Source organism: Microchirus variegatus (assembly GCF_963457635.1).
Source record: "Microchirus variegatus genome assembly, chromosome: 2".
NCBI lineage: Eukaryota > Metazoa > Chordata > Actinopteri > Pleuronectiformes > Soleidae > Microchirus > Microchirus variegatus.
The window spans coordinates 32,667,922-32,694,972 of record NC_139803.1 but is presented as its reverse complement, the minus strand read 5'-3'; the positions used below and the strand labels follow the sequence as shown (position 1 = coordinate 32,694,972).

At 39.5% G+C, this 27,051-nt stretch overlaps 1 protein-coding gene across 1 annotated transcript; it reads right to left on the bottom strand.

Annotated features, from left to right (window-relative positions):
- stac (SH3 and cysteine rich domain) lies at nucleotides 1-26,200 on the bottom strand (the record flags this gene model as incomplete). Its single annotated transcript, XM_083908066.1, has 11 exons — nucleotides 1-667; nucleotides 1,674-1,811; nucleotides 2,722-2,773; nucleotides 5,995-6,083; nucleotides 9,017-9,084; nucleotides 9,401-9,482; nucleotides 10,288-10,394; nucleotides 10,503-10,584; nucleotides 13,224-13,357; nucleotides 21,401-21,734; nucleotides 26,087-26,200. The coding sequence occupies 11 exons, from the start codon at nucleotides 26,198-26,200 to the stop codon at nucleotides 569-571; spliced, it is 1,299 nt and encodes a 432-aa protein (XP_083764192.1). The 3' UTR covers nucleotides 1-568.
- Nucleotides 26,201-27,051: the final 851 nt, after the last annotated feature.

The following is a 27,051-nucleotide window of genomic DNA, read 5'->3' as shown; positions in this document are numbered from 1 at the left end:
CATCGGTGTCAGTGAAATTACCGTAATACTGCTTTGAAGTACAAGTTCTTAGAAACTGTTGTGTAGTTACGGTAATGTAAAGAGCGCTTGTCCAAACCATACACTGTATTAAAGGGTTACAGTTTGAAAAGGTTTTTTTTGGCATCTTTCAGAGCCGACTGGAAATAAAATGATTTGTGGGGAAGAATTTCATGAAATCATGACAATGGAAAAACTGTGTGCTCTCGCTTCTCAAGCGTAAACACAACTATTTTGGAAAATAAACAGCTTGCAGCAGAATAAAAACAAAGACCCTGGTTCTATAAATTAAATCAAATCCAGTGTTCATTCATCTCAGTGACTGTTTGAGAGAACGTGAGGAAGGTGCAGAGACTGTGACCTGCAAACAACAGCTGACGCTTCAACCACAAAACCAGCATCTCAAATAAGTCCATGTCCCTCACTGGTGTCTGGCAGACATGTCGCAGGTGCAGGGTCCTTCTCCTCTGACCTCCAGGCAGCCAATGTCCAACGTCCTCCCATCTCTCTTTTCTTTTTCTGTCCCTCTTCATCTCTGTGACAGTGTCTCTCAGATGATCTCCAGGACGTCACAGGGCACAAAGCCGCTCTTCTTCCCGCTCGCCACTCTGATGAAGCCGCTGTGCTCGTCCTCGCTGCTCACACAGACCTGTGAGAAGCAGAAAGAATTGGTTGGTTATCGGTTGCCTTATTATACTATGACCTTTTTGGACACCTTACTATATATATTATGAACTTATTGGACGCCTTACTACTATGACCTTATTGGACGCCTTACTATACTATGACCTTTTTGGATGCCTTATTATACTCCAATCTTTTTGGACGCCTTACTATACTATGATCTTATTGGACACCTTACAATATATATTATGACCTTATTGGACGCCTTACTACTATGACCTTTTTGGACACTTTATTATACTCCAATCTTTTTGGACGCCTTATTATACTATGACCTTTTTGGACGCCTTACTATACTATGACCTTTTTGGACGCCTTACTACTATGATGTTTTTGGACACCCAAAAACGTCATGTCACATATAGTATGTTGTCCAAAAATCGCCGGTCTGGAGCTGTAATGTTATGGTTTGAATTTTACTTTCTCTCGTCCTCCTTTGACTGAACATCTATTCCTGGGTTTGAGCGACTGGAAAAGAGGGAGCACGGGGTCACAAGCTCGCCTTGTGTTCAATGGTTTCATCTCCACTGGGGGCTTCTAAATCTTAAAGGGATGTTGGGACTCAAGTGTCCTCATGTGCTCTGGAAGGCAGTGTGGGAAAAAAACAAGTACAGCCATTATGCTAAGATGCTTCTTTAAGAGTGATCTCTTGAGAGAGATCCTGTGCCAGGCGACTGCACTGTTGAACTTTTCAGTGAGTACGTGTGTGAGGATAGAGCTGCAGGAGGTAATAATAATGATAATAATAATAAACATAATGAATCCTTTATCACCTCAGCATCAAAATGTCCATCTGGACTTTTTTTTGCTTATTTTATCAATAAAAGTCCAGAAAATGTCCTGAGTAAGTGATTTTGCCCATTTTTCTAGAATAACTTTCAATATGTGGCAATTATTCACAATTTACTGCATGTTAAAATAGTGTATTAACTAATATAAGCCAGACCTATGGGAAACTATATTACTATTACCTGTCCCTCCTTCAAGGTGATCTGGCCTTGTTCCTTGCAGCCAATGAACGTCCTGTTACATCTGAATACTCGGTCCTCTGCCTGCACCTGGTGAGCATAGGCTGCTGGGAAGAAACCGATCCTGTCCTCAATCACCCCCTGGGAAAATGAATTAATTAATCAAACGTTAAAACAGCTGATGTGTGTAAAGACTGCAAAGAGCCTAAGAGGATTACACAACACATGTGTTTTGGTAAATGATTAGATAAAAGCGTTGTGGGGAAAAAACAACAACAACAGGGGTTCTGTGTAATGTTTTAATCTAGATAAATCTAGATTACCACTTGCACAATCTCATATTAAGTGCTAAAATATTGATGGTTGATGTTATTATTCTTTTAAATGCACTTTGTAGTGGCAAATCACACTTTTATCTCTTCTGTTTACAATGTAATTTCCATGTCTAGCTTTTATTTTGATGAATGTCTTTCTTCATGCATTTCCATGCCCCTGGAAAGCACTTTGAGACCTGAGTGAGGGAGTGTTCATGTGTATACAGCAGCAGCACACACAGCATTTATCCTGTCAAACTGCTGTGCTCAGGCCCAAATTGTTTTCACCAGGTTATAAAGGAGACACATACTTAATAACCTAATAAAGTGGTCGGTGTAGTGTGCGTCAGGTGCTAATGATTGCTTCTCGATTTGCTAAAGTGTCCGATGTTCAAAGAGCAAACCAGGCCAGATGTTTGTCCAGAGGCTACAAAGAACAACAAAATGAGTTTCTTCATGGTCTGGTGGTGACAGGCTGCCTCTGCACAGTCACGTTTTGGCCCTTTCATCTCCATAATTTATCTGTCGGGCACTCTTTTCTCACTCCTATAATTTACAGAGAGACGTCCTGTAATTTATCAATGCACCTTTTTAATGGTTTCCTTTGTGTGGCTTGGTTCAAAAACGCACAATTGGGCCCACAATTTTAGAAACTGGCTTTAAATTTAGCATTGTGGAGACTAATTATACAACAAGAGACGACTCGGGTATAATGTGCTGTTTGTTTTTATTCTCACCTTCCACCAGTCTTCGTTGGAGTCATCAGCCAATAAGATCCTGTCTCCCGCTCTGTCGTGACAAAGCAAAAATGACAATGTCAAGATTAGCCTTTAATTGGGGAAGAAAAAAAAAATTAACACAATTATCATCCTGGAATCATACACAAATTATCATTATTAAAATTGTAATACAATAATACAATAAATCATGCACCAGAGAATTTGGCTGGCAGTGAATGATGAGGACAGGTGAATGATGAGGACACGTGAATGATGAGGACAGGTGAATGATGAGGACAGGTGAATGATGAGGACACGTGAATGATGAGGACAGGTGAATGATGAGGACACGTGAATGATAATGAGGACAGGTGAATGATAATGAGGACAGGTGAATGATAATGAGGACAGGTAAATGACTGATGAGGACAGGTGAATGAATGACGAGGACAGGTGAATGATGCGGACAGGTGAACGATAATGAGGACAGGTGAATAATGAGGAAAGGGGAATGATGAGGACAAGTGAACTATAAAGAGGACAGGTGAATGATGAGGACAGGTGAATAGGTGTTAATCAAGGTCCCTGAGTGAGTGAGAAAGTTAAAGCATTTGTAACCTTTGACCCATGTTGACTGAAACATTATGTGTTTACATAATTATTTTGTCAGTACTTTAATTTGTAAAGGTTTGTCTTTAATAAAAAACAATTCATGTGCGATGTGTGTCTCCTTGTCCTTTTTGCACGACACAAGAGAGAACCTTGTTAAAAAGTAACTTTTACTCTGAGTACTTTTTAAACAAGCTACTTTTTTACTTTAACTTGAGTACATTTTCAGACCAGTACTTTTACGTGTACTTGGTAAGTGGTATCAAAATAGTGGTACTTTTACTTGAATATTTCACTACTCTTTCCACCTTTGACTGCAGCTAAAATCACAGTTTCCAGCTCGAGGCCCCTCCAACGTTTGCTGCACACTCAGTGACATGTGATACACTGTTTGCGGTAGGTCCTCTGTATTCTTAGTGATTCTTATTGCTCAGGAAATGCATGAATAATTGTAACCCAGTGCAGTGTGTGCCACAATTACTAGCATCTGCTCAAAGCCTTTGGCCTCCAAATCAAAAGAACCACCACAGTTGAGCCAAATGTTAAGTTTACGTAATTTCCCCCTTTTTCTTCCTCTCGTGGCTCAGTTAAAACACTGGCTGTTGTTGGCTCGCTAATGACGACCGTGACTCAGAAAACACTGTTAATTGTGGCTGAGAGTCAGCAGCGCAGTGCTGTTAAACTCCTGTAAGGTGATAAAAAAAACAAAGTAGACACACGTTGATTCAATTAGAACAAGAGAGAATCAGCATTTCCTTCCAGTGCTGTGCGCGAAAATTGCAGTAAATCAGGGAAAAGTGGTCCGTGAAAGTGAGGGAAATCTGGTAGATTAAGTTTTTATCTATTACAGTGAATAAAAATGAAACTCTGTACTGTAAAATGCATGAGCATGAAATGAATAACAAAACGATTTGTTATTCGATTTCCACAATCATTTGATTTATTGATTGACTAAGCCAGGGGTCTGCAACCTGCAGCTCTAGAGCCTCATCTCGAGCCTCCTTAGTGGCTCCTTTTTAATTTATCACCTTATATTAATTTCATTCTCTTCTTTCAAAGTGAACACCTATTATTTAGAGATCAAGGTGATGAATAAAAGTATTTTTAATATTTTGTGCGTCACATCCAACACATTACATCAAGTGTGACACTGAAAACCAACCCAAACACGACAAAACTTGTCATCATCTGGATCCACACATTTACTGTTTGGCAGGTTTTTTCACTCCATGAAATCCAGATGTTGCTTTATTTATTTCAAATAACTTACTTTTAATTTAATTAATTGCCGCAAACAGAAATACTATGTCTACTGTAAATAACTGTGTTTTAATGAAACAGTGACAGTTTTCTTTGTAGTTCTTAATGCACCAAACTATCATTATTTTGTATGTAGTACATCAAACTTATGTGATATTATCTTAATTTTATGGTGGGAATCTTGCGCCATCTTCCCTCTGTGAAACCTCAAAGGAATTGTGGTAGATAATGAATTTAATTCATTAATTAATGACTGAACACGTTTCTGAGCGACAAGGGTCACCGCTCTTTCTGTCCTTCTGTGACAGTACAACAAAAAATATGTTTTTGTACTAGTTCGGGATCAATGTGATCTCATCATGACTTCAGACGACATAAAAATTCACTTCATCTCAGAAACACGCTGACGGATGAAAAGACTTCTTGAAGACCTGTCCTTCCCTCTGAATAAATTGAAGCAGACTTGAGATTGACTGGGATTAATAGAGCATCACGACACTCGAGAGAAATAGGCATTTGAAGACTGTTATGTAAAAAGAGGCAGCTAATTAATTTCTTTCCTACTTTTATTCTTTTATATTTTTCACCTGCGCTGCTCCGAGTGTGAGTGTGTGTGTGTGTGTGTGTGTGTGTGTGTGTGTGTGTGTGTGTGTGTGTGTGTACTTTAGTTGTTGCCTCTTTTGCTTTTTTGGACCTTTCAGAGATAGAGATGCTTGATGTGATTGAAAGAGTCTGAATGTTAATTAAAGATGCAGACATTGGTTGACTATATTATTTATACAGATAATCATGTATAATTATGAGGTTTCAGGACATATTTAAGCTCTCCTCTGACCAGGTGAACTCTGGTGACCAAGGTCTAAAATCTAGTTTCACAGTTAATTTAAAACACAAGGCGGAATTGTGGCTAGCACTGGGTTTGCAACAAGATTATGATAGCTAAAGTTCATATGAAGTGCATTTTTTTAATATATATATATATATATATATATAATATAAGGAGCTTGGAGTGTTTTATTCCTGCGGCAATTTACTAAGGGTGCACCTGCAGCACAATCTGTCTGTGTGAGCACAAAGTGGACTTTAGTTGGGTTTTTAATGACACTAAACTAATAAAAACGAGCAAACCCTATCTAAAAACGAATTAAAACAAACTAATTTTAAAAACAAAAAATCAAAGGGACATAAAAAGTAAAACTAAAAATGAAAAATCCCAAACTATTATAACCTTGGAGTGAGAATAAATGGGTAAGATGGAGTTAAAATTCAAATTATGGAAGAAAATAAAGAAATTAAATGCCTTCGTCGACGTTTGAAATAAACAAAACGAAACAGGCTAAAATGTAAACAAAGATAAATTGAATTAAAGTGAGTAATGACAGTGGCTTTCCTCTGTGTATTTACATGTTGTTACAAACTGACCTCATCTCCAAATCATGGCTCTCCTGGGGAGAGAAACTGAACAAGGCCACGTAGGTGTTGAGCTCCAGGATGTCTTTCTGGAGCTGGTTCTGAAAACACAAAAAAACCCACAAATGTGTGATTTTTCAAACCTCAAAAAGAAAAAAAAGTGACTCTTTGTTGAATAAGACACCACTTCTCCTCTCCTGTCCTCTGCTGTCTCCTAAAATAGTCTCCTGGCGTTCTCATCCTTGTTTACAGCTAACTGATAGATAGACGATAGGAGCGGCTCGACATCGCTCCGCAATCTGTTTTCCGTCGCAATCCAACGTCAACATGAGTGGGCGAAGCGGGAGCGCGGAGTTAAAAACGGACGATGCGGTGGGCGGAGAGGAAGTTCTCGGGGAGGTGTTAGGACAATTAGACGTGCGCTCTTCACACCTGCTCAGAAAACAGGTGGGTGGTACATTTCTCCTGCATCATCACCTGTACCTTCAATATGTTGACTGTAATCCGCCCCAAAACACAGAGTTCCTAAATGGTGGCGGAGGAAAACGAGTTGATGGAGAACAAGGGTCTTTCTGCATGTTCTCCTCCTTCGTGTGTGCGTGGGTTTTCTCCTCAGGTTCTCTGGTTTCCTCCCACAGCCCAAAAACATATACAGATTTGGGGATAGGACACTCTAAATTGACCGTAGGTGTGAGTGTGAGAGCCTCCCGCCCCATATGCCAGCTGGGATTGGCACCAGCACCCACACCACCCTCATGTGGAGGATAAAGAGGAAGAAGATGGATGGATGGCTGGATGGAAAATTGATGAGAAGCACTACAGAGACTTTGTTTTCTTGTCTTCTGTGGTTTCCACGTGGAGCAGCAAAGTGATGATGGATGAGTCCAGTTAAGCCTCTCTGGCTTCTGGGTTGAAAGAGACATCAACCACTGGCATCAAACCGCGACAGAGACCTGAGAGCTTCTCTCTGGCCTTGGGAGGCTTGTGATGTTAGACCAACAGGCCGTAAGAAAACTGCAGGACAACGCAGGTAAGGAAAAGGGGTAAAAAAAGAATATTGAAGAACAACTCTGACAATCTGTGTATTATTTGTTCATTTTGTTAGGTGACCAAAAAGTTGTGAGTTAGTTAGTTATCAATAACATTTAAAGGAAACATTGTGGAAACACACAAGATATATATTGAATTATAGCAACGTAGACAACGATCAAAAAGAGCTGGAGAAACTACAGTCAGGGAGACCTGGAGTGCAGGGACCGTCTACAATGTGCAACACCCGAAAAAAGATATAAAAAAATAAAATAAAATCAATAACTAATAATAATAATTCAGTGTAGTGCTGTCAAACTTTCTGTAAACTTTACTGCATAAATGTCTTTTTTGTTGTTGATTTGCAGACTCCTCTCACAGGACACTTGTGCGTTACGCACCCTTCCAAAAACGCTCGTTATCCGCTTTGATAACCGGATGAACGAAAGACTAACGGTTTCTATCACACCTTATCACACTGCCATGTTGACAACAGCCCTTTTGAGCACAGTTATATATTTGATTATTGTGCAGTTATTTGTGATTCAACGGCCAAGGTGTTTGTAGCACCACTGGCCCAACGATGGTGAAGTTTATGGTGTCGTGTATTTTTTACAATCGATGCTGTACATCACGTTGAATCGACAGGCGTTTAGCTCCAAGAAGAGACACAAAAATGTATATGTGGATGTGAATACAAGCATCCGGAAGCGAGAGTGTGTGTAATGATGCTACGGCTTCCAGGTTTCCTCTTTTTCAGTGACAAATACAGAAGACCATTACCTGCTGGAAAGGAAGGTAATTTCCTCCCTGCAGCGTTGCAGTTAGTCATCAATCTTTGAGCTTTGCTGATCGGTTGTATGCGGACTTAGATAATCAGACAATCACATCAACAAAGTGCACAGCACGAACCCCCAAAACACTAATCGTGAAAAGTGGTGAACAGACAGCAGTCCTGCGTATTTATGCATGTGACCTCTGATTTCAAATTGGAGGAAACAGTGGTTTTCAAGAGCCTCCATCTGTCGGCCCGACAGCGGGGGCTAATGGACCTAGTGTCGGCTGACAGATAAACAGCCTCGGTCTGGCATGATAACACCAGACAATGCACCGTGAGTCTCCTCCCTGAAATGAACTGAACTGCAGAGGAGAGGCGTGTGTGCACTTGTAGGGATGTTTTGCCTTGTATGGTTATTTGTTGATTATTTTTTTTTGCCCGCGTATATTTGTGGTCCTTTTTCCACTGTTGACAACTGAGATCTACATGTTACGCTTTTAAAGTAAACACGGAGCGATGGCTCTGCACCTCTCCACAAAATGGAAAACCACGAGTATCTGCCCCAGAAATAGCCGTCATTAAGGGTGATAAGATATTCCCAGAGGTTACACCTGGCATGGATTTTGCCACGTCAGTGCTAAGTCTTCACAGATCCAACATTAAGGTCAGGGCTTTGTCATACCAGTGCAGGCCAGTGGCTGCGTCAGCTCGCGTATGATTTGTTGCAGCAGGAGGAGACGTTTTTCCCCCTCAAAAGCCCTGGGAAATTCAGCGGTGAAGACGGAGGCGAGGAGCCAAGTGCAGCATGCTTAATGGATACTGAATGAACTGGCTGGGGATCAGTTCTCAGAGTCACCATGCAGAGTTCAGAAGTTCCCGACTGAATTAAATCAGTTCTCGGGGGTTTTCAGAGCAGAGACTCGACCGAGATTAAACATTACAGTGATCTCAGCTGCAGAGTATAAGTGAACACTGGCAGTTTAGGCTAAGACATAATGAGCAGTTGTTTTGCTCTTCTTTGAGGGGATGAAATTTAATCGGATTAGAATGTTTGTATAAAATGCTTAAATAAATATCTCGTATTTTTTAGACATGTTGGAAAAATCAAGACAATACATTGCAAAAAAGAATTTAGATTAAAGTTGTTATGATGACTAAAAATGCATGAGTTTACAGCAACAACAGCACAGGCATAGGTGAAATTGATGAGGTGCATTTTTGTCTCACCGGGATGTCGTCAGGTTTTCTCTCCAGCTGGTGGTAAAGTTCTGTGCCGTTCTGAATAACTGTGAAAACTGAGAAAACAAACAACAAACATCACTGAATTTTTTAGTATTTCAACCAACAATTGCAGCCTGAAATCAACTGGGGAATTTACAAAAATAATGAATATTGATGAACAGGAAAAAATGTGACAGTTATTACGACAGAGTATTAGGACCCAACAACAAAGACTTTACGACTTTACTCGCGTAATATTTCTTATAAATACTCTGTACATAAACAGAAACATGGAACCGAGAACTCCATTTGTGCAGTCATTATTCTTTCACCACCATAACGCAGCTAAACACAGTGTTGAAGGTTTCATCATCACAGTTGAACACTCACCGTCATCGCTGTGTTTCCTCGACAGCTCCTGTCTGCTGCTGTGAGCCACCACCTCCTCTGGAACCTTGTCCAAGTCACTGCTCTGCAAAGATGACATGCATTAGGTTTTAAATGTATTTGGGTGGGTGGAAGGTACGTAGGTATCTTCGACAGACAGACAGACAGACAGACAGACAGACAGACAGATAGATAGATAGATAGATAGATAGATAGATAGATAGATAGATAGATAGATAGATAGATAGATAGATAGATAGATAGATAGATAGATAGATAGATAGATAGATAGATAGATAGATAGATAGATAGATAGATAGATAGATAGATAGATAGATAGATAGATAGATGGATGGATAGATGGATAGATAGAAAGAAAGAAAGAAAGAAAGAAAGAAAGAAAGAAAGAAAACTCTACTTCACGAACAGCTGCACAAGACAGGACAGCGTTGGCCTGAACCCAGCAGCTCCTCTCAGATGTCATCATACCAATTATGCAGTTTATTTTACATTCAAAGTGAAAAAAAACCAGACGAAAAACAGATTTTGTTTTTGTGTGTTACACATAGATGGAAACAAAGAATGGAAAAGGAGTGCAGCTCAGCTACAATCAGTCCAGTCCATCTTTAGAGGAGTAACGCGAGTGTTTGCACTGATATCTCTCGTCATGATGATGATGGCCTGGACCACACACTGCCTTTATTGGTAGTGTTTACAGGCTTGAAGCAGCCGTATCTGTCCAGACAATCAGCTCGACAATCGGCTGTGTCTGCTGCAGTGGCACAATATAGGTACAGTATATAATAGCTGAAATGAACGAGGAGGAGGAGCGAGACAGAAACTGGGATTGGAAGATGTGTGACATTATGTGTTCTGAACTCTTTTCTTACCGAGTTTCTTTGTGGAGACTCGGAGCCACTGGCCCTCTTGGCCTTTTGTGCCAGAGACGTTCCAAACCTCAAGGCCTCGTAGACGGGGTCAACTTTATTGCCACAGGCTTTAGAAAAGAAAAGACATTTGTGTGACAGCTAAGCGTAGTAGTAACAGTTATGATCAGATGATCAAAGTTCAACTCAACTTTTTCATGATGATTCAAGCCACTCACCAATGGGCATCACTTCTTTGATGCAGCCGTACTGTTCCTGGATCAGTAACGGCGAGCTGTAGTACCGCCGAAAGCCTTTTGGCTGAGGGGAGAATGACAAAGAGAGGAGCAAAGACATTAGAGACTAATCAATACATACGGTATACGCTGGAATACTGCACAGAAGTCCATTAATAAGAGTATGTAGTATTCAATCAATACTAGTGCAAAGCTGCTTTACACTGCAGTTATACATTTCACACATTTAGAAAAAAAAAAAAAAGTCTGAGTATTTTTTTTGCTCATATAGTTGGTAGAAATTAAAAAATATATAGAATTTCATCCGATTGCCTATATGTTGTGCAGATAGAAAGACAATTAGAAGACAAAAAAGCAGCCTAAATTCTCTGTGTTTTAAGGGTTAACGGGCATAATTACAGGGTTTGAGACCTACATCACACCGCAAATCAGTCCTGATTATAATCCTTCGTTTGACACTTGTCATGATGAGGCAGATATAATAAGTAACCCTCGAGCTCTCCAGGCTGCTCTCGAGTATAGTGAGACGTCAGACTTTCAGGGGGCAAAGTCGTTACAGTTACACACTCTTGTTCTGAGTCACAGTGAGTTACATTACATCCTTCGCAGGTATTTCAACGGGTAAGAGCAAATAAGGGGTTCTAACCTGTCAACTGCTGTTCAGTATAACCTTCAAAGGTGGAGTGAATCATACCGAGAAAGAAACAGCGTTCAGTCACAAGGTAAGAGCTGCAATCACGTCTTAAAAGCTGCATTTTAGTGAGTGAGCGTGCAGCTATTTCAAGTGGAAATGACAGGCTTTTTGAAATATGACCAAGTCCTTCTGAGGCAGAAACAAAGTTGCAGTCGAAAGATAGGAGTAGCAAACAATTTAGCAAGTAAAAAGATTTATTCTGTGAAACAGGGGAAGCTCATTTCAGAACCGAATAAACAAACTAATAATTGGAAACTATTTTAATTATGTAATTATGTAAATCTGTGAGTGCAGAAAGTGAATCTGAAGACTGGACCAGGAGGTAAACTAGCATTCTTTGCTAAGTGGTTCTCAGGCCAACAGAAACAAGCATGGCTGCAGAAAAAGACCAAGTTTAGAATAAGTTGGGAATTAGAGCTGCTGTGCTCCGCTGGGGAAACTTCCCCCGTTTTATGCTCGACCCCCTCGACCTCATTTTCCACTCCTGAGAGGCGATCATAACTTCAGGCCTTATCCCTCAGGCATCCAGTGGAAAGACGTCACCAGAGGGGATTCAAAAATATTCCCTGTACTGTTCACTGTATCACTTCTATATTGTTACCATAAATCACCAGTTATTGGCCGACTGTCACGACTGTTCATGCACATTTCTTCAGATGTGGTTTAGATAAGGACGGCGTATAATATGGTGAATGGCTTATTAGTGAAGGTTGATAGCCAATAATACTGTATATAAAGTAGAGTTTCATTCATCAATAACAAATGATACATAATAAAAGTGAATAACTAACACATAGTATCATTTCTGCCACGGGGTTTATAAATCAAAACAATAACAACATGACATTGAGAAGCAGCGTGGGATCATGGGAGTCGTTTTTAAAATAGTTTGAGATTTTTCATTAGTTTTGCTTTTTATTTCGTTTTTGGAGTGGGTTTGCTAGTTTTTATTCGATTTTAAGAGTATTTATGATCCATTTGTGATGAATACACACAATTAAATTAAAATGAATACAGTGGCTAAGTCGTAGTACCGGATAATACCTTCCCTACTCTGATGTTTCATAGGTAGGTTTGCTTGGACGTTTTAGCAGTTTTTAGACATTTTAATGCATAGAGGTTTGGATATCTTTAAATAAACATATATTGGAAAAACATTGATGTTCTAACACTCTATTTTAAATGAAACTATGTGTGAACTTAATATTAAATCTATGAAACAACTCATCGAGAAACAAAACTTTGTCAAATTAACTTTTATGAAAAAACAAACCCTTATTTAACACCTTTTAAAATAATAAAAAGTAAGTACGCTGATTAATTACATAATAATTGGCTGATATTGTTTTATGTAAAAGAAAAATGTATTATAATCCAATTAATTATTCAGTCGACCTCCACTTATGAGCCCCACTGCTGCCCTGAGTCTTATCAAGTGTCATCAACAGTAAAAATGACCATCGAGCTGAATTAAGTGTGGTTTTGAAAAGTTAAAAAAAGAACTTAAAATAGCTCCACATGTTTAAAATGAGACAATAACAGTGGCAGAATGTCTCCATGTAATTATCATCAATAAAGAAGAACGCTCTCATCTTTGTGACACCAAAGGCTGTGACATTTGAATAATCTCTTAAGGTTTTTGACGTTGGTGTGAAAAAGAAAGTGACTTTAACAGAGATTACAGAGCTGCTGATCATTGGTTTGATCATATTGACCCTGATTTAACGACTCAAGGTGAGAAGGAGGTCAGTGTGTGTTCATTGATATTATCTAACACACACACACACACACACACACAGAGAGAGAGCGACAGAATGATGATATAACGATCAGCAGGACGGCGAGGACAGACGGTGGTCACAGCAGAGTGTGCTCTCTCTCTCCATCATTTATCCCTGTGTTTATATATTACTGTAGATTATACAGCATCTGATCCTCAAAGTGTTGTGAAGCATTTTGTAACAAGTGTTTTTAGAGGTGCTATTAAATCAAGCTTTATTACGTCTCACCAGTTTGCCCATGCAGCGCTGCTGTCCCACTCCATTCTCACATTTGTGGTGCAGGCTCATCTTGCAGGCTTTGCAGCGAAGGCCGTGTTTTGCTGTGTTTCCCGCCAGGAAGACCACATGTTTGGCGGTGGTACCTAACACACACACACACACACACACACACACACACACACACACACACACACACACACACACACACACACACACACACACACACACACACACACACACACACACACACACACACAGAGAAGAAGTTCAAATCTGTCGTCTTAGAAAGAGGTGTCAAATGTCTTCTTTCCTCAGCGCACAACACATGAAGGAAGAGGAAAAAATGTTCTCATCCATTTATTCACTGTCACTGAAGTCTTTTGCCAAAAATGGACCAAGTTGCACAACATTAACTTTTGCAGACTTTTAGTCAACGAATAGCACATAAATTATGACTGAGGCAGAGATATATATATATATATATATATGCTGTGTATTTAAGTTAGGAAAACACACTGAGAATCTGGCTGTGGAGGGAAGTTGTGAAGGGGAAAAATGCGTGTGTTTGTAACGCTACAAGAAAAAACAAGAACATGGATGAATAGGCAAGTAGTCGTGAATGCTAAGTAGGTAACACTGACAGGTGAAGGACAGTAAATCCAGCTCTGCCTGGTCATCTTACAGGTTATATTAAGTAAAAGTGCACCTGGCTGTCTAAAATTTCCAGATAGGATTCAGTTTAAAACAGGCGCAAATAATGTTCAAAGCAAGAAATCATTTTCTTCCAGATAAAATAAAGACATTGTTTTCAGAGAGAGAAGGAGGGATATCATTTAAAGTCTTTTAGGTTTTGTTTTCTCCACCATTGTATCTCAGACATAACTGGCACTTGGTTACTCTGCAGATGAGACTCTACTGACTGCAATGATTGGTAGATGGCGGTAGGTGGCGCCACATGCCAAAACATGATTTCAAAACATAAACATGATTTGCATGAATGCAAATATTTTAGCTGTACTGTTGTTGTTTGTGAGTTCAGTATTTTATCTGAATATTATTAGGGGGATTTTATGTACAGTTGCTTTAGTTTTATTACATAATGCACCTATAAGGGGTTTTTAATGAGGGATGTAACCAAGCAGACATGGCGGAGGGAGGTCGTGAGAGCAGTTTGTCCTTCTTCTAAGAAGATAAAATCAGACAAATTCCTCAACTGAGGGTAAGTAACGCAACGTTAACTTTAATCTTGAGCTCATGTGTGAGTCCTAATTTGAATGAAAGACGTGACGCTGAGAGAGAGCAGCGGTTTTCCGCCCAGTTGGGCTACTTTTGTTTACGTCAGTTACGTAAGTTTTTAATATTGTATAATATTGTAAAAGTGGCACTCTCTCTCTCTTAAATAAATAAATAGCCTAAATAAATACATAAATAATTGACGTGAGTTGTATTCAATCTGCATTTTTTTTAATTTAATTTGGCAACTTAACCGTGATGTCAGTTCAGCAGAAAACAAACACACTGCTGCCGAACTGAATCTGAAGCAGGTGGCAGGTTTTATGTCACCTTCTCTTATTTGCACTTTGACTGATTTAAGTAATTGTCGTCCACTTATTCTATGGATACTTATTCTTTGCTTGTTGAATTGGTTGAATGGTTTTTGTGAGTTCGGAATCTCCGTCGGCTGCTGTACGACCAGGTCGTTGTGCGTGATTCAGCACCACAGGTGTGGAAAGCAGCGAAGAGAAAAGAGAGAGAGGGAGGGAGAGGCGCTCTGTATGTGCATAATTCTGTTTTGTTTTCAATTGTTTTGCATGTAGTCCTCATACAGGTAATTTGTGATTTGTGAAATAATGATATTTATTAGGCCTACACTACTTAAAACTGCCCCTTTTTACGTGCAGCTGGCGTTAATACTAATCTGGCACTGGCGCTCGGATGCCAGAGGTTCATTTTTTCTCTGCTGTAAACTTACTCTTATTGTGATTTAATTTGACTCACCTATTCAAGGTTTTAGAGGTGCACTTATTAACATTGCACAGTTTTGATGTCTTTTTAACTGTATTTAATGTTTATTTTTGCCCAGTTTCACTAACTGTAATGTTCTTGCAGTATTATGCTCAGGATTTGAATGATGATTCATAATACATTTTTTATTGAAATATTCATTTGAGTGAAAATATTTAAATTTATTTGTGTTTTTTTTATTCAACATTTGGAACATGTTTTAATCGTGAACCGATCACCGTGATAATTTTTGTTACTTATAAATTCTCAAACCGTTACACCCCAAGGTTAAATTATGTCAGATTAAAGCACAGTAAAAACAGAAAATCTGTTGAAAAGAATATACAAAATACAAATTCTGCTGAGATAGGCACAGCACCCCCCGTGACCCTCTGGTGGAGGAAAAAGCGGTAGATAATGGATGGATGGATGGAAATCAATATAAGGATGAAGAACAGCAGTTTAGTCCAGGACGTTGATGGAAATCTATAACTGGACTAAATAGGTAAAATTTAAAACATATCAGGTTCCTTAAATGTCCTTAAGACACAGTACTTTCTAGATACCTTGAAATGTCAGACTGTATTTCTGCTCAGGGTAAAATGTTCCAATGATATTTCATAAGCCGAGTATAAATTCCCAGAAGGGGAATCAGTTATTGTCACTCTCTAATCTGCTCCACTGAGACAGCAAATGTATACTCTGTACATTTGGAATTAATTCAAGGTCTGATACACGTAAATGTGATTTATTATTATGTTTTTACTGTTTAAGTGGAGAATCTGTCAAATGATAAACGTCCTCCTCCTGAGTCCTCACAGCAGATGAAAGCAGTTTCAGAGATGGAAAAAAAAAAACGCACCACTCACACAGCTGGCAGTGGTGTAGATCGTCTGACAGCTATTCCCCATTAACAGGAGAGGACAGTGTCACCAAATCCCTGTGCTGTTATTAGTCTGGCAGCAAATGAGCCTCCGGCTCTTGATTGATTAATCAATGATCATGTGACCTGCCTCACTCTGGCTCACACTCTCTGAGTGTACGTGCAAAACATGTGGACATGCAACGGAATCAGAGATCTGCTTCAGTGGCCGTCGAGAGCATATGTGTGTGTGTATGTATATGTATATGTATATGTATATGTATATTTATATGTATATGTGTATGTCTGTATGTATATATATATATATATATATATATATATATATATATGTGTGTGTGTGTGTGTGTGTATGTATATGTATAATTATGTCTGTATGTCAGAGGTGGAAAAAGTACTAAAATATTGTGCTCAAGTAAAAGTACCAATACTTTGACCAAATATTACTCAAGTAGTCATCTGAAAATGTACACAAGTAGAAGTAAAAAGTAGTTAATTTGAAATGTACTTTAAGTAAAAGTTACTTAGTTACTTTGCATCAGGTGTGAGGGGAGTAGAAATATGACAAGTGGTCAGAAATCCAAAACTATTTTGGAGCTCACGTGCCCGGTGCGACACAGGATGTTACGTAAAATACAAAATCCTGATTTTAAATTGTACTTAAAAAATACAAAATACACAAAAAAAGTATTCAATACAGTAACTTGAGTAAATGTATTTTGTTACTTTCCACCTCTGCTGTATGTACATATGTATATGTATATATATATATATATATATATATATATATATATATATATATATATATATGTATATGTATATGTATATATATATGTATATATATATATATATATATATATATATATATATATATATATATATGTATGTGTGTGTGTGTGTATGTGTATGTAACGTTTTTTTTAATATATTTTCTGACATTTTATGCACCAAACGATGAATCGATGAATCGAGAAATTAATCGTTAGATTAATCGATTACGAAAATAATCGTTAGTTGCAGCTCTAGTTTCTAATAAAGGCCCTGGTATACTTCGCGCACATGCCGCATGTCACTGATCCTGGTATACTGGCGCGTCACGATCCTGTAGTATCTGACTTCAGCATCAGGTGGCGGTACAACTCATGAGGGTAACTCAACAAGCAAGTCCACAATTTTTTAAGCCATAAAATGTGGCGGTGAAGAGGTAAAGAGGCCGGCTGTCACAACGGACCAACAACAGGACAACGAGGACGATTCAAAGACAGGTAGAAAAGAAGATGCAGAGTGGCCAGTTGGCGCGGATGGCAGAGTTTGTGACCGGCGTGTTTATGACGTTAGTACAGAAGAAGTGTAAAAAAATGTAATGAAAAAAAAATCAGGACAAACACTTTTAAAGTGAGAGCCAATTAAGGACCACGAGTCCCTCAAGAAGCCACTTACAAACATTAAGCTGTAAAGTCAGGAAGACGGCGCTCTTCTCTTCTCCCAGAGGAGACAGCTGCGGTCAAGGCACTGACATTAATGAAAACAGTGCAGTTGGAGAGGATAAAAGTCCTTTATTTAAGGCAGAAAATAATTGAATTGGTTGGTAAAAAGCTACTGTGCCAACTTCAGGGCGTCCGATACTGATATGACAAACCTGAGCATCTACTGATACCAACATTGGTCCGATACAGTCATTTTAATCAATTTATGAACGTATGACGCTGTTAACAACACGTTTGTGCCGAGTCATTTCAAAAACAAATATTGTTCTCTCCAAAAAGAAGGAATAAACAGCCCAAACATGACTCGGCTTATTTCTATCTACATGTATACAGTCTGTGCAAAGGGAGAAGCATGCCGTATATAGGATTTCTGCAATTGTATCGGATTTTCCATCCCGATTGACAGTTTGTGGTCGGTTTTTGATTTCATGCCCTGTTTACAGGTACAACACATGTATGTTTAGTCGTCCAGAACCAAATCTCTGCTCGCTCTTTCCGTGCTAACATGTAACGCAACCCCGTCTCGTCACAGTATCTGGAGTCGGACGCGGCAGTGAAACTCAGTCACGGGTGGAAAACTGGACCTCAAAGCTCTCGTGTCACACTGACACAGAACGGAACTTGAGGGAAATGCGAGCGCATGCCGAGGCCTTCGCAGGTCAGCCGCAGATCACCATAACAACAACAGGAGCAGGAGCTGAGGCAGTGAGTTCAACCTGCACCTATTTCACTCTAAATTAGGTCGACTGTCGATGTTTCTTTCTTTGTGTTCAGGACAGAACACTGAGTCTCTGCGGCATCTTTAAGATCCCGAAACTAAAAAGCTCATCTCGGCCTCTGTGGACGCGCAGGAGCTGCTGCTGCTGCTGATTGTGCATGTTTGAGCTGACTCATTCCAACATGGGACAGTTATTATGAGACGGCTCCGACTTCGCCTACTCACAGCTAAGACGAAGTGCTGTATCTTTGGCAGGGATGGTGATATTGACGTCCTTCTTTTGGTATAACGTGGAGGTGATGACGCTCATGTTCAGGTGCATTTTCCAGCAGACTTCTCAGAGAGGAGGTTTGAAGCTAAAAGTCACCACAGCTGTGATTTATTCATTTTCACAACAGTGAATGACAAGCCTCCAGACAGATTTCCCTACACCTTTTGACACCTTTGCCTCTGATTTTCTCATCTCCCGTCCTGCAGTCTCACTCTCATGCTGCACACTCTCCTTCATAAAGACATACAGTGATCCATTAAGCCTTGAGCTCTTCCAGAAACACTGCCCTGGGCAGCTCTTCTTCTGTTTATTTGCAGACTTTAATTAGTCTCTGCCTTGATCATTAGATTTTTTGTTTTCCCCCCTCACTATTTCCCCATCTGGGAAATTTAGGCAATGATCGGCTGAGGACAATTGAACCAATACTTCAAGAAAAAATTATTTTAGCCAATTAAGAAAAGCAAAATCTTCATCATCTTGAGTTATCATATCTGAGGAACATGTTCACCACTTTATCTCACTGTAATATAGACTTTTTCAACAGGAAACTGAAGTTTGTAAACCACTCATTCTCCCACACCAAATCCCATAGATTTGGCGTGCTGGTCCACTGCTACCTCGTGTGGTCACTTTGTGTTACTGAGGTTAAATGCCAAAATCACAAAATAAGACATTTGAATTTATTGACTAAGGCAGCAGTGGATCGACAACTCCTGTGTGCTGTGATGTTAAAAACGCTGATTTTCTCCATGGGCTTTCCTGTTGGTAAAGTCTGTCTAAGTGAGATACAGATGTGAACATACTTTTTTTTTTAGCACACTCGCTTTTGTTCCACTAAAGATTGACCGATAACTGTAATGTAGGACGAGTGGAACTCGGCGGCTGTCGTAGCACACGGCGGGTTCTCGTGACAAGAGGAACGCGTGTAGTGACGCAAATTAACGTATGCAATTCAAACGTGGAATAAAACACCAGTGACACCTGTTACCATACACCTGCAGCTACACTGTGTCTACATCTGAAGACGTAAACTAACCCTGACATAAGTCATTCAGAGATTTCATTGCACAGAATAGATAGACAGAATAGATAGACAGAATAGATAGATAGATAGATAGATAGATAGATAGATAGATAGATAGATAGATAGATAGATAGATAGATAGATAGATAGATAGATAGATAGATGCAGCATACACACTTATATTTAAACAATGAACACGTACTGGAGCTACATTTCTACTCGTCTTTTATCTGCTTGTCATCATCAGGTGTGTGTCGAGCAGATGGTACAGACAGCTCTCGTCATTATTGTGCTGCAGAGGTGCAGGGATATGAAGTCTTGAGTGGTCACTTCAGCACAGATGGTGAACAAGAAGAGGAACAGCAGGAGAAACCAGACCATCTTTAGACATTTCCTTTACTAAATGTTATGAGATTAACACACGTTTTCAGGATTTTTTTAAAAGATCTTTTAACTGATCTACAGTTTGGATTGTTAAAAAAAAGTTCCAGGTACCAGTTACTATAGGCCAAATAACCGTGCCGAATCGTGTCGCGTCTCGCTGGGACCATGTAGTGGAAAAGCGCCAATAGAGACAAACAAGCGTTCACTCTCAAACTCACACCTGTGGTCAATTTAGAGTGTCCAGTTAACCCAATCTACAATCTGAAAAAGGACACACACACACAGGAAAAACATGCAAAGGCCCAAAGATTAACAGGATCCAAACTGGGGTCCTTTCTTGCTGAAAGGCAACAATGCAAGCCACTACGCCACCATGTGGTCCACATGACTGAGTGAAAAGTAAATCTATAATTATGATGCAACAACTGAAAATAGATTTTCACAGCTAACTAAGATGTCACTTTATCTAAAACGCCTAAAGATGAGGAACCAAAGTGGAGAAAGAAGACAGTTAGAAAAAGAGGGAGATGAACCAGCGGCTGCGTTTGTGAACATGTACGTCGTCGTTAAACCACCACCAAAAGGGTGAAAATGTCACTTCTCCTCGTGCTTCTTAAACAGATGTTTTGTGTTTATACTCTGCTGTACAAACACTGACAAACAACCATGTTCACCTGCTTTTGGTCCCACTGCAGAGTGTGTGTGTGTGTGTGTGGGGGGGGGGGGGGTGTGCAGCCTCTCAGAGCAGAGGATTTTTCAAATGTTTTAACACTTAGAGACGGTTTAAATCATTCAGATTTGGCAGTTGCTAATGTGTTTTCTATTGCTTTTAAGGACATCATCTCAGCCTGTAATGGAGAATGGAGTTGTTTTTGCTCAGTTAAATCATTAAATACACTACCGTTCAAAAGTTTGGGGTCACTTGGAAGGAAAAGCTCTTTTTTTCAATGAATATAACATTAAATGAATCAGAAATACACTCTATATTTTGTTAATGTGGTAAACGACTATTCTAGCTGCAAATGTCTGTTTTTTAATGGAATATGTACATAGGTGTATAGACGCCCATTTCTCTCCAGTGTTCTAATGGTACATTGCGTTTGATAATGGTGTTAGAAGGCTATTGGATGATTAGAAAACCCTTGAAAACCCTTGTGCAATGATGTTAGCACAGCTGAAAACAGTTTTGCTGGTTCTTTATTTTGAATAAAAATCATTATTTCTAATCTTGTCAATGTCTTGACTATATTTTCTATTCATTTTGCAACTCTTTTGATGAATAAAAGTGTGACTTTTAATGGAAAACACAAATAAATTGTATAGGTAACCCCAAACTTTTGAACGGTAGTGTATCATTACATAAATGTTCCCTTTTCCCTTTTCCCATCACACCGATGAAGAGGATGCCGGAACCGTACCTACAATCATGTGGTTGCACACGTCACAGAACGTGGGCTTCTTGAAGATGTGCTCCATGAAGCAGTGTCCCGCCGAGTCCACCTGCAGCGGGTTGCGCGACTGCGAGCGCGACGTCGGCGGAGGCGCACAGGGGATGGCAGGCGGCACCGGTGGGATGGGCAGGTTGACGGCATGCGGCGGGGCCACGCCGACGCTGCAGAGGTGGCCCGTGCTGCTGCTCACGTCGGACAGCAGCCCCGTCTTGTTGTCGCCACTGGAGCGGAAGAAGTTGTCGGCGCTCTTGCTGCGGATGCTCTTGGTCTTGAAGGACAGGGATCGTTTGAGCCTCTGCAGCTAAAGGGAGTGAAAGAGAGAGGGAAGGAGATGATCAATAACCTCATTACACTACTGTTCAAAAATGTGGGGTCACCTTTGTGTTTTCAATTAAAACTCACACTTTTATTCATCAAAATGAATAGAAGATTAGAAATAATGATTTTCATTCGAAATAAAAATGTTGCCTTTTCATCAAAAAGAACCAGCAAGACTGTTTTCAGCTGTGCTAACATAATTGCACAAGGGTTTTCAAGAGTTTTCTAATCATCCAATAGCCTTCTAACGCCATTATCAAACACAATGTACCATTAGAACACTGGGGAGAAATGGGCCTCTATACACCTATGTACATATTCCATTAAAAACCAGACGTTTGCAGCTAGAATAGTCATTTACCACATTAACAATGTATAGAGTGTATTTCTGATTCATTTAATATTATATTCATTGAAAAAAGTGCTTTTCCTTCAAAAATAAGGACATTTCTACGTGACCCCAAACTTTAGAACGGTCTCTAAAACCTTTAATGTCTCATATAAAAACCTTTACAAGGAGAAGCTTCAGTGAAAAGCCCTGATTCTCCACCTGCTGCTGCAGCAGAGTAATATGATTTCCAGGTCAGGTCGATGCATTATATCAATACTATTTCTCACACACTGTGCTGCCGTTTCTGGCTGCAGCCTCTATCAATCTCATTATCCACCTCTTTTTTTCTTTTTACGGGTTATTGCTATTCATAACGCTCCACACTCCTCATTTAACCTCCTCTCAGTGTGCACTTCCTCCCCTGAGAAACCCACTTAATTCTGGGCTTGCACACTTAATAAAAAAGCTCTCAGCTACTGTAATGTGATTTTATGGCTCATGGTCTCTGGCTGCAGGGTCTATCAGTGAGAGAAAGGAACAGTTGATGGGTATGAAAGGACTCACTAATGAGAACACAGGTAAAAGACACTGAGAAGATGTTTTTCCTCTTATGTACTTTGTGATGTTTGCTCTCGATGTTTTTGAGCCTGGGAAATAAATGTTCATCGTGCTGCTTTGGTGTGGGGGAGATCAATCACACGGGTCAGTGTGGAAACAATCAATATAGGCCCTTTCTCAACCATTATCACCCACACACACACCCACACACAAACACAAACACACACAACCAATTGCAAATCTTTGCTCAGATGGTCAGCTTCCTCATATCTGGAAAACAACAAAATAAAACTGAGAAAAAAGAGCTCAAAACTTTCATTTCAAAGGTCAAGAAGTGGCTGAGAACAAAGCAAGATTGTATCCACGTTTTACATAGTATTAGGTTGATGAGAAATATATCTCATCAATCTTATATATATATATATGTATATCTTATATATTGTTGTTTAGTCGTTTTTAACTGTACATGTGTTCCTCTTTTTTATCTCTGAAAAGCAAGGGATCACCGAGGGACAGGAGTTGATGTCCATTGTGTCCCACTGCATTGTCCCTGATGAATAAAGAGCTGATTGATTGACTCTTAGGGCTTGTACATACTCTAACAAAAAGTAAAAAATCAAATAGCAACAGGTCAGGTCAAGTATTAATCCACCCAAATCAATTAAATCTGGAGCCGTAAAACCTATTTGACCCATAAAAGGAAGATAATAGCTTTGTATATAGATAGACTATATATAAAAGAAGTATAGTTTGTTGCATTTATGACGTTTAAGAAGTGCAAAAAGTAAAAGTGTTGATATTTAATGACCGTTTTTCACCTCAGGACTCACGACTTGGTCATTTTTTTGGGGACACTTTCAAAGTCACATTTGACGTGCACCTAGGATGTGACGCACTTGGAAATTAGTAATAAAAAATAAACATAGTTGATGCTCGAGAGCCACAGGTTGCAGAAGAACCTGAACTCTGAGTTTTGAAGCTTGGAGATTCACGATGTGCTGACAGTCACACTGGTGTCCAGTGGTGCCATGATGCTTTATTATTATTTATTTACCCTTTAAATGGGAACATAATTTAAAAAAAATTGACCACATGTTCCGTTGAAGAAGTTAGGAATAAAGTGAGTATAAAGTATTTCCCTGTCGACTTCTGTAGGAGTCAGTGCTGAGTTAATTTAGTTAGTTTAAATGATTAATGCAGGATTCCTTGTTACAGTGAAGCCCTTGAGTAAACACCCTTATAAGGAAAGGAATGTGGTATTATGGACCTTTGATGTTAATATTTTATTACAGTGGACCCTTTGATAGCTTTGATAGCAGTGATAGATAGACGGATAGGTAGATATGTACGAGAACACATCAAGCAGTTTGGATGTGTGTGAAGCTTTTTTCATGATTAAAACAAGATTTCTGATTGTTTTTAGCTTTCTTAAATGTGAATATTTTCTGGTTTCTTTGCTCCATATAACAAAGAAATCATTAAAACAGAATAGTATTTTAGTTTTTGTACAAAAACCAGACATTTGAGAACATCAGCATGATCAGCATTTTCTGACATTTTATGGACCAAACGGTTACTCGATTAATGGAGAAAATACTGGTTAGTTGCAGCCCTAATACACAGTCTGAGTAAAACATGATGATAACATTCTACATAGATGTCGTACTTAACAAAAGCCGTTCCCTGTGACACAGAGCGACAGGTTTACATCAGATCAATAAATGAAGAAATGTGCTCATGCATGGTGGAGCTCATGCTGTGTTTGATGGCACCAAATCTATAAGAGCTGCAGAGGGAGGGAGGGTGTTAATGGGAGTTAGACGGGGTGAAGCAAATTAAAATAAACAAAAGAAGCCAGTTGCTGCATACGTTTACAGATCATTGTAAACAATATGGCTTTCGGGGAAACGGAAAGAGTGGCGTCGAGAAATAAGGGTGATGATGGGACTTAACCTTTGCGTGGCATTTGCTCGAGTAAGTGCTCTATTAAAAGCAGTGACGTGAAAAGAGCTTTTTCACCTCCTCGATGCACTAATATCAGCCGCGTGCTTACAGTTTTGCACCAGAGAGCAGGCTCACCTTGCGCTTGTGATGTTCAGGCCTCACAGTATTCTTTAAGGGAGGGATACAGGGGAAAAAAAACAACACACAGACACAGGTTTATGTCAGTGTAAAATAGTACGAAAAAAGTGGGCCAGGAGTTTGTTACACATGCCAGAGTCAGTGCTCTCATGCTCGAGCCTGGGAAGACTGAGGAAACCTGACGAAACACAAACATCACCCTCTCATATCACCATTTAGATAAAGAGAGAAGAGTGACTGTAGTGTCCACTGCCGTGATGACTGCTCCAATACTGCACTTGCTGATTGTCATAGTCTGGGCAACATGTGACCCACATAGACCACAAAACTGGCCCTGAGGCAACTTTTCTACTTCAGTTGCAAGTGGAAAGTCCATACGATGACACCGATTAAAATATGTGATGACAACAATTAAATTCACCACTTTTAGGACTTGTTACTCAACATTTCTGTATCAATCAGTTTAAGAAACTATAAGAACGTGCTATATAGAGTTCTTAATGAACAAAAATGAAAGAAAAAATTGTCTATTTTGTGACTTCTGCAGAATTATCGCTACATTATATCACAGCTAAATAAAAAAGTATAAAATGAACCACAACATTGTGAATATTTTCTAGTTTCACATAAGAAACTAGAATATTTTAAAGCCTGAATATGTGACCTATAAACACACACACACCCCCAGGATGTCCATATAAGGCCACTGTGTATTATTCTCATAGCAATTTATCTTAGGGTGCACCTGTGGCAATGATCCACACTGAGGTTTAAACACAAGGACGGTGAACAGGTGATTTATGGACATATTCCTAAAATACACATTAGAATATACACTTTAAGACGACTTTAAGTGCACATTCTTTTAAGTTTCCTTTACTTAAATATTTATCTTGACATAGCTTTTCATACTACATTCTGTTCTAAAATCCTCTCTAATTTTAAGATCACATGTTGTGCAGTGAAGTGACAGAAGTTTGGAGCTGCAGCTGCATCATTCCAAACAGTTCCCTAACTTTACTACGACACCCGAAGTATTCTGGAAGAGCTTGTGGTTGCAGATATTATTATACATTCAGTTCATTATGAGTGTGCAATTTTACATTTCCACTCTCAAGGATGAAAGAAACTTGACTTGATTTTTGTTTTTTCTGAGTCATTATTGTAAATCCGGGTTGTTGAAGTTTCAAAAGGTCACAAGTGTGGCCTGTTTTCTCTCCTTTTTTCCTCCCCCTGCATGTTGAGCCAATTTTATTGTCATGTTTATAAGTTTGTTTACTCTGTAACTCATGCAGTTACAGCAGCAGCCACCATAACCTCTGTGTTTTTTTGAGTGAGAAAAACAGCAACAGGACAAGTCCTACCTTGGTTTCCTGCTGGCTGGCGTTCGCAGTCGGGGATTTTGGTGTCTCATCGTGGTCCTGTTCGTCCTCTTTGCCCCCGCTCTCGTCCTGGATCATGTTAGCCGGCGGGATCATCCTCTCTTTGTGGGGGAAAAAAAGTGGAGCACTGTAAAGACTGCGTTCACCCTCGCCGGTTGTTTACATCGTTTCCATTCCTCGATAGTCACCGTGACCCGTGAGCAAGAAGAGGAAGAGTCATTCAGAACTCGCTGCTTCTACTTCTGCTGCTTCTATTTTTTTAAAAATCACAGTCTCACAGGACAACGAGAGACAAAAGAGAGTTTAAAAATAAAAGTTTAAACTGTGTCCGCTTCTGCTCAGACGAGTCTTACGCGCGGATCGCGTCGTCGTCGTGCGTAATCCTGCCAAGACATCTCCAAGTCCACGCTGATGTGTGTGCGCGTCGTGCGCCTCCGCTCCGCCAATACACTGGGATGAGGGCGGGGAGCTGAGAGGAGGAGGAGGAGGAGGAAAAAGAGGAGGAGAAACTTGACTTAGTTCTGGCCAAGATTCACTTTAAAAAAATAAATCTCGTTCAATCAGAGAAATTAAAGGATGGAGAGAATAATGGGTGGCCTCCCAGTTTCACATGTTTCTCGTTTCTACAGCAAATCTACAATTCTGGAAGCAGTTGTTCTTTTTCTACTGATTAATAACAGTGAGATGACATCACTTACAAAGTTCAAACTGCTCAATAAGATTAAGATTTAAATCAAAAAAGATTAAAGCACACAGATTTGATTTTTAGCTTGAACATGATGTGACACAACAACACTATGCAGCACCTGTGACTCTAATTAACAAACAGGTGTATTTTATACAGATATAAATATACATTTTCACAGCAGATCATCTGTGATATTATTGTGGAAAAACTATGCATAATATTCAAATGTAATGTTATTTTCTCAAGAAATTTCAGGTTG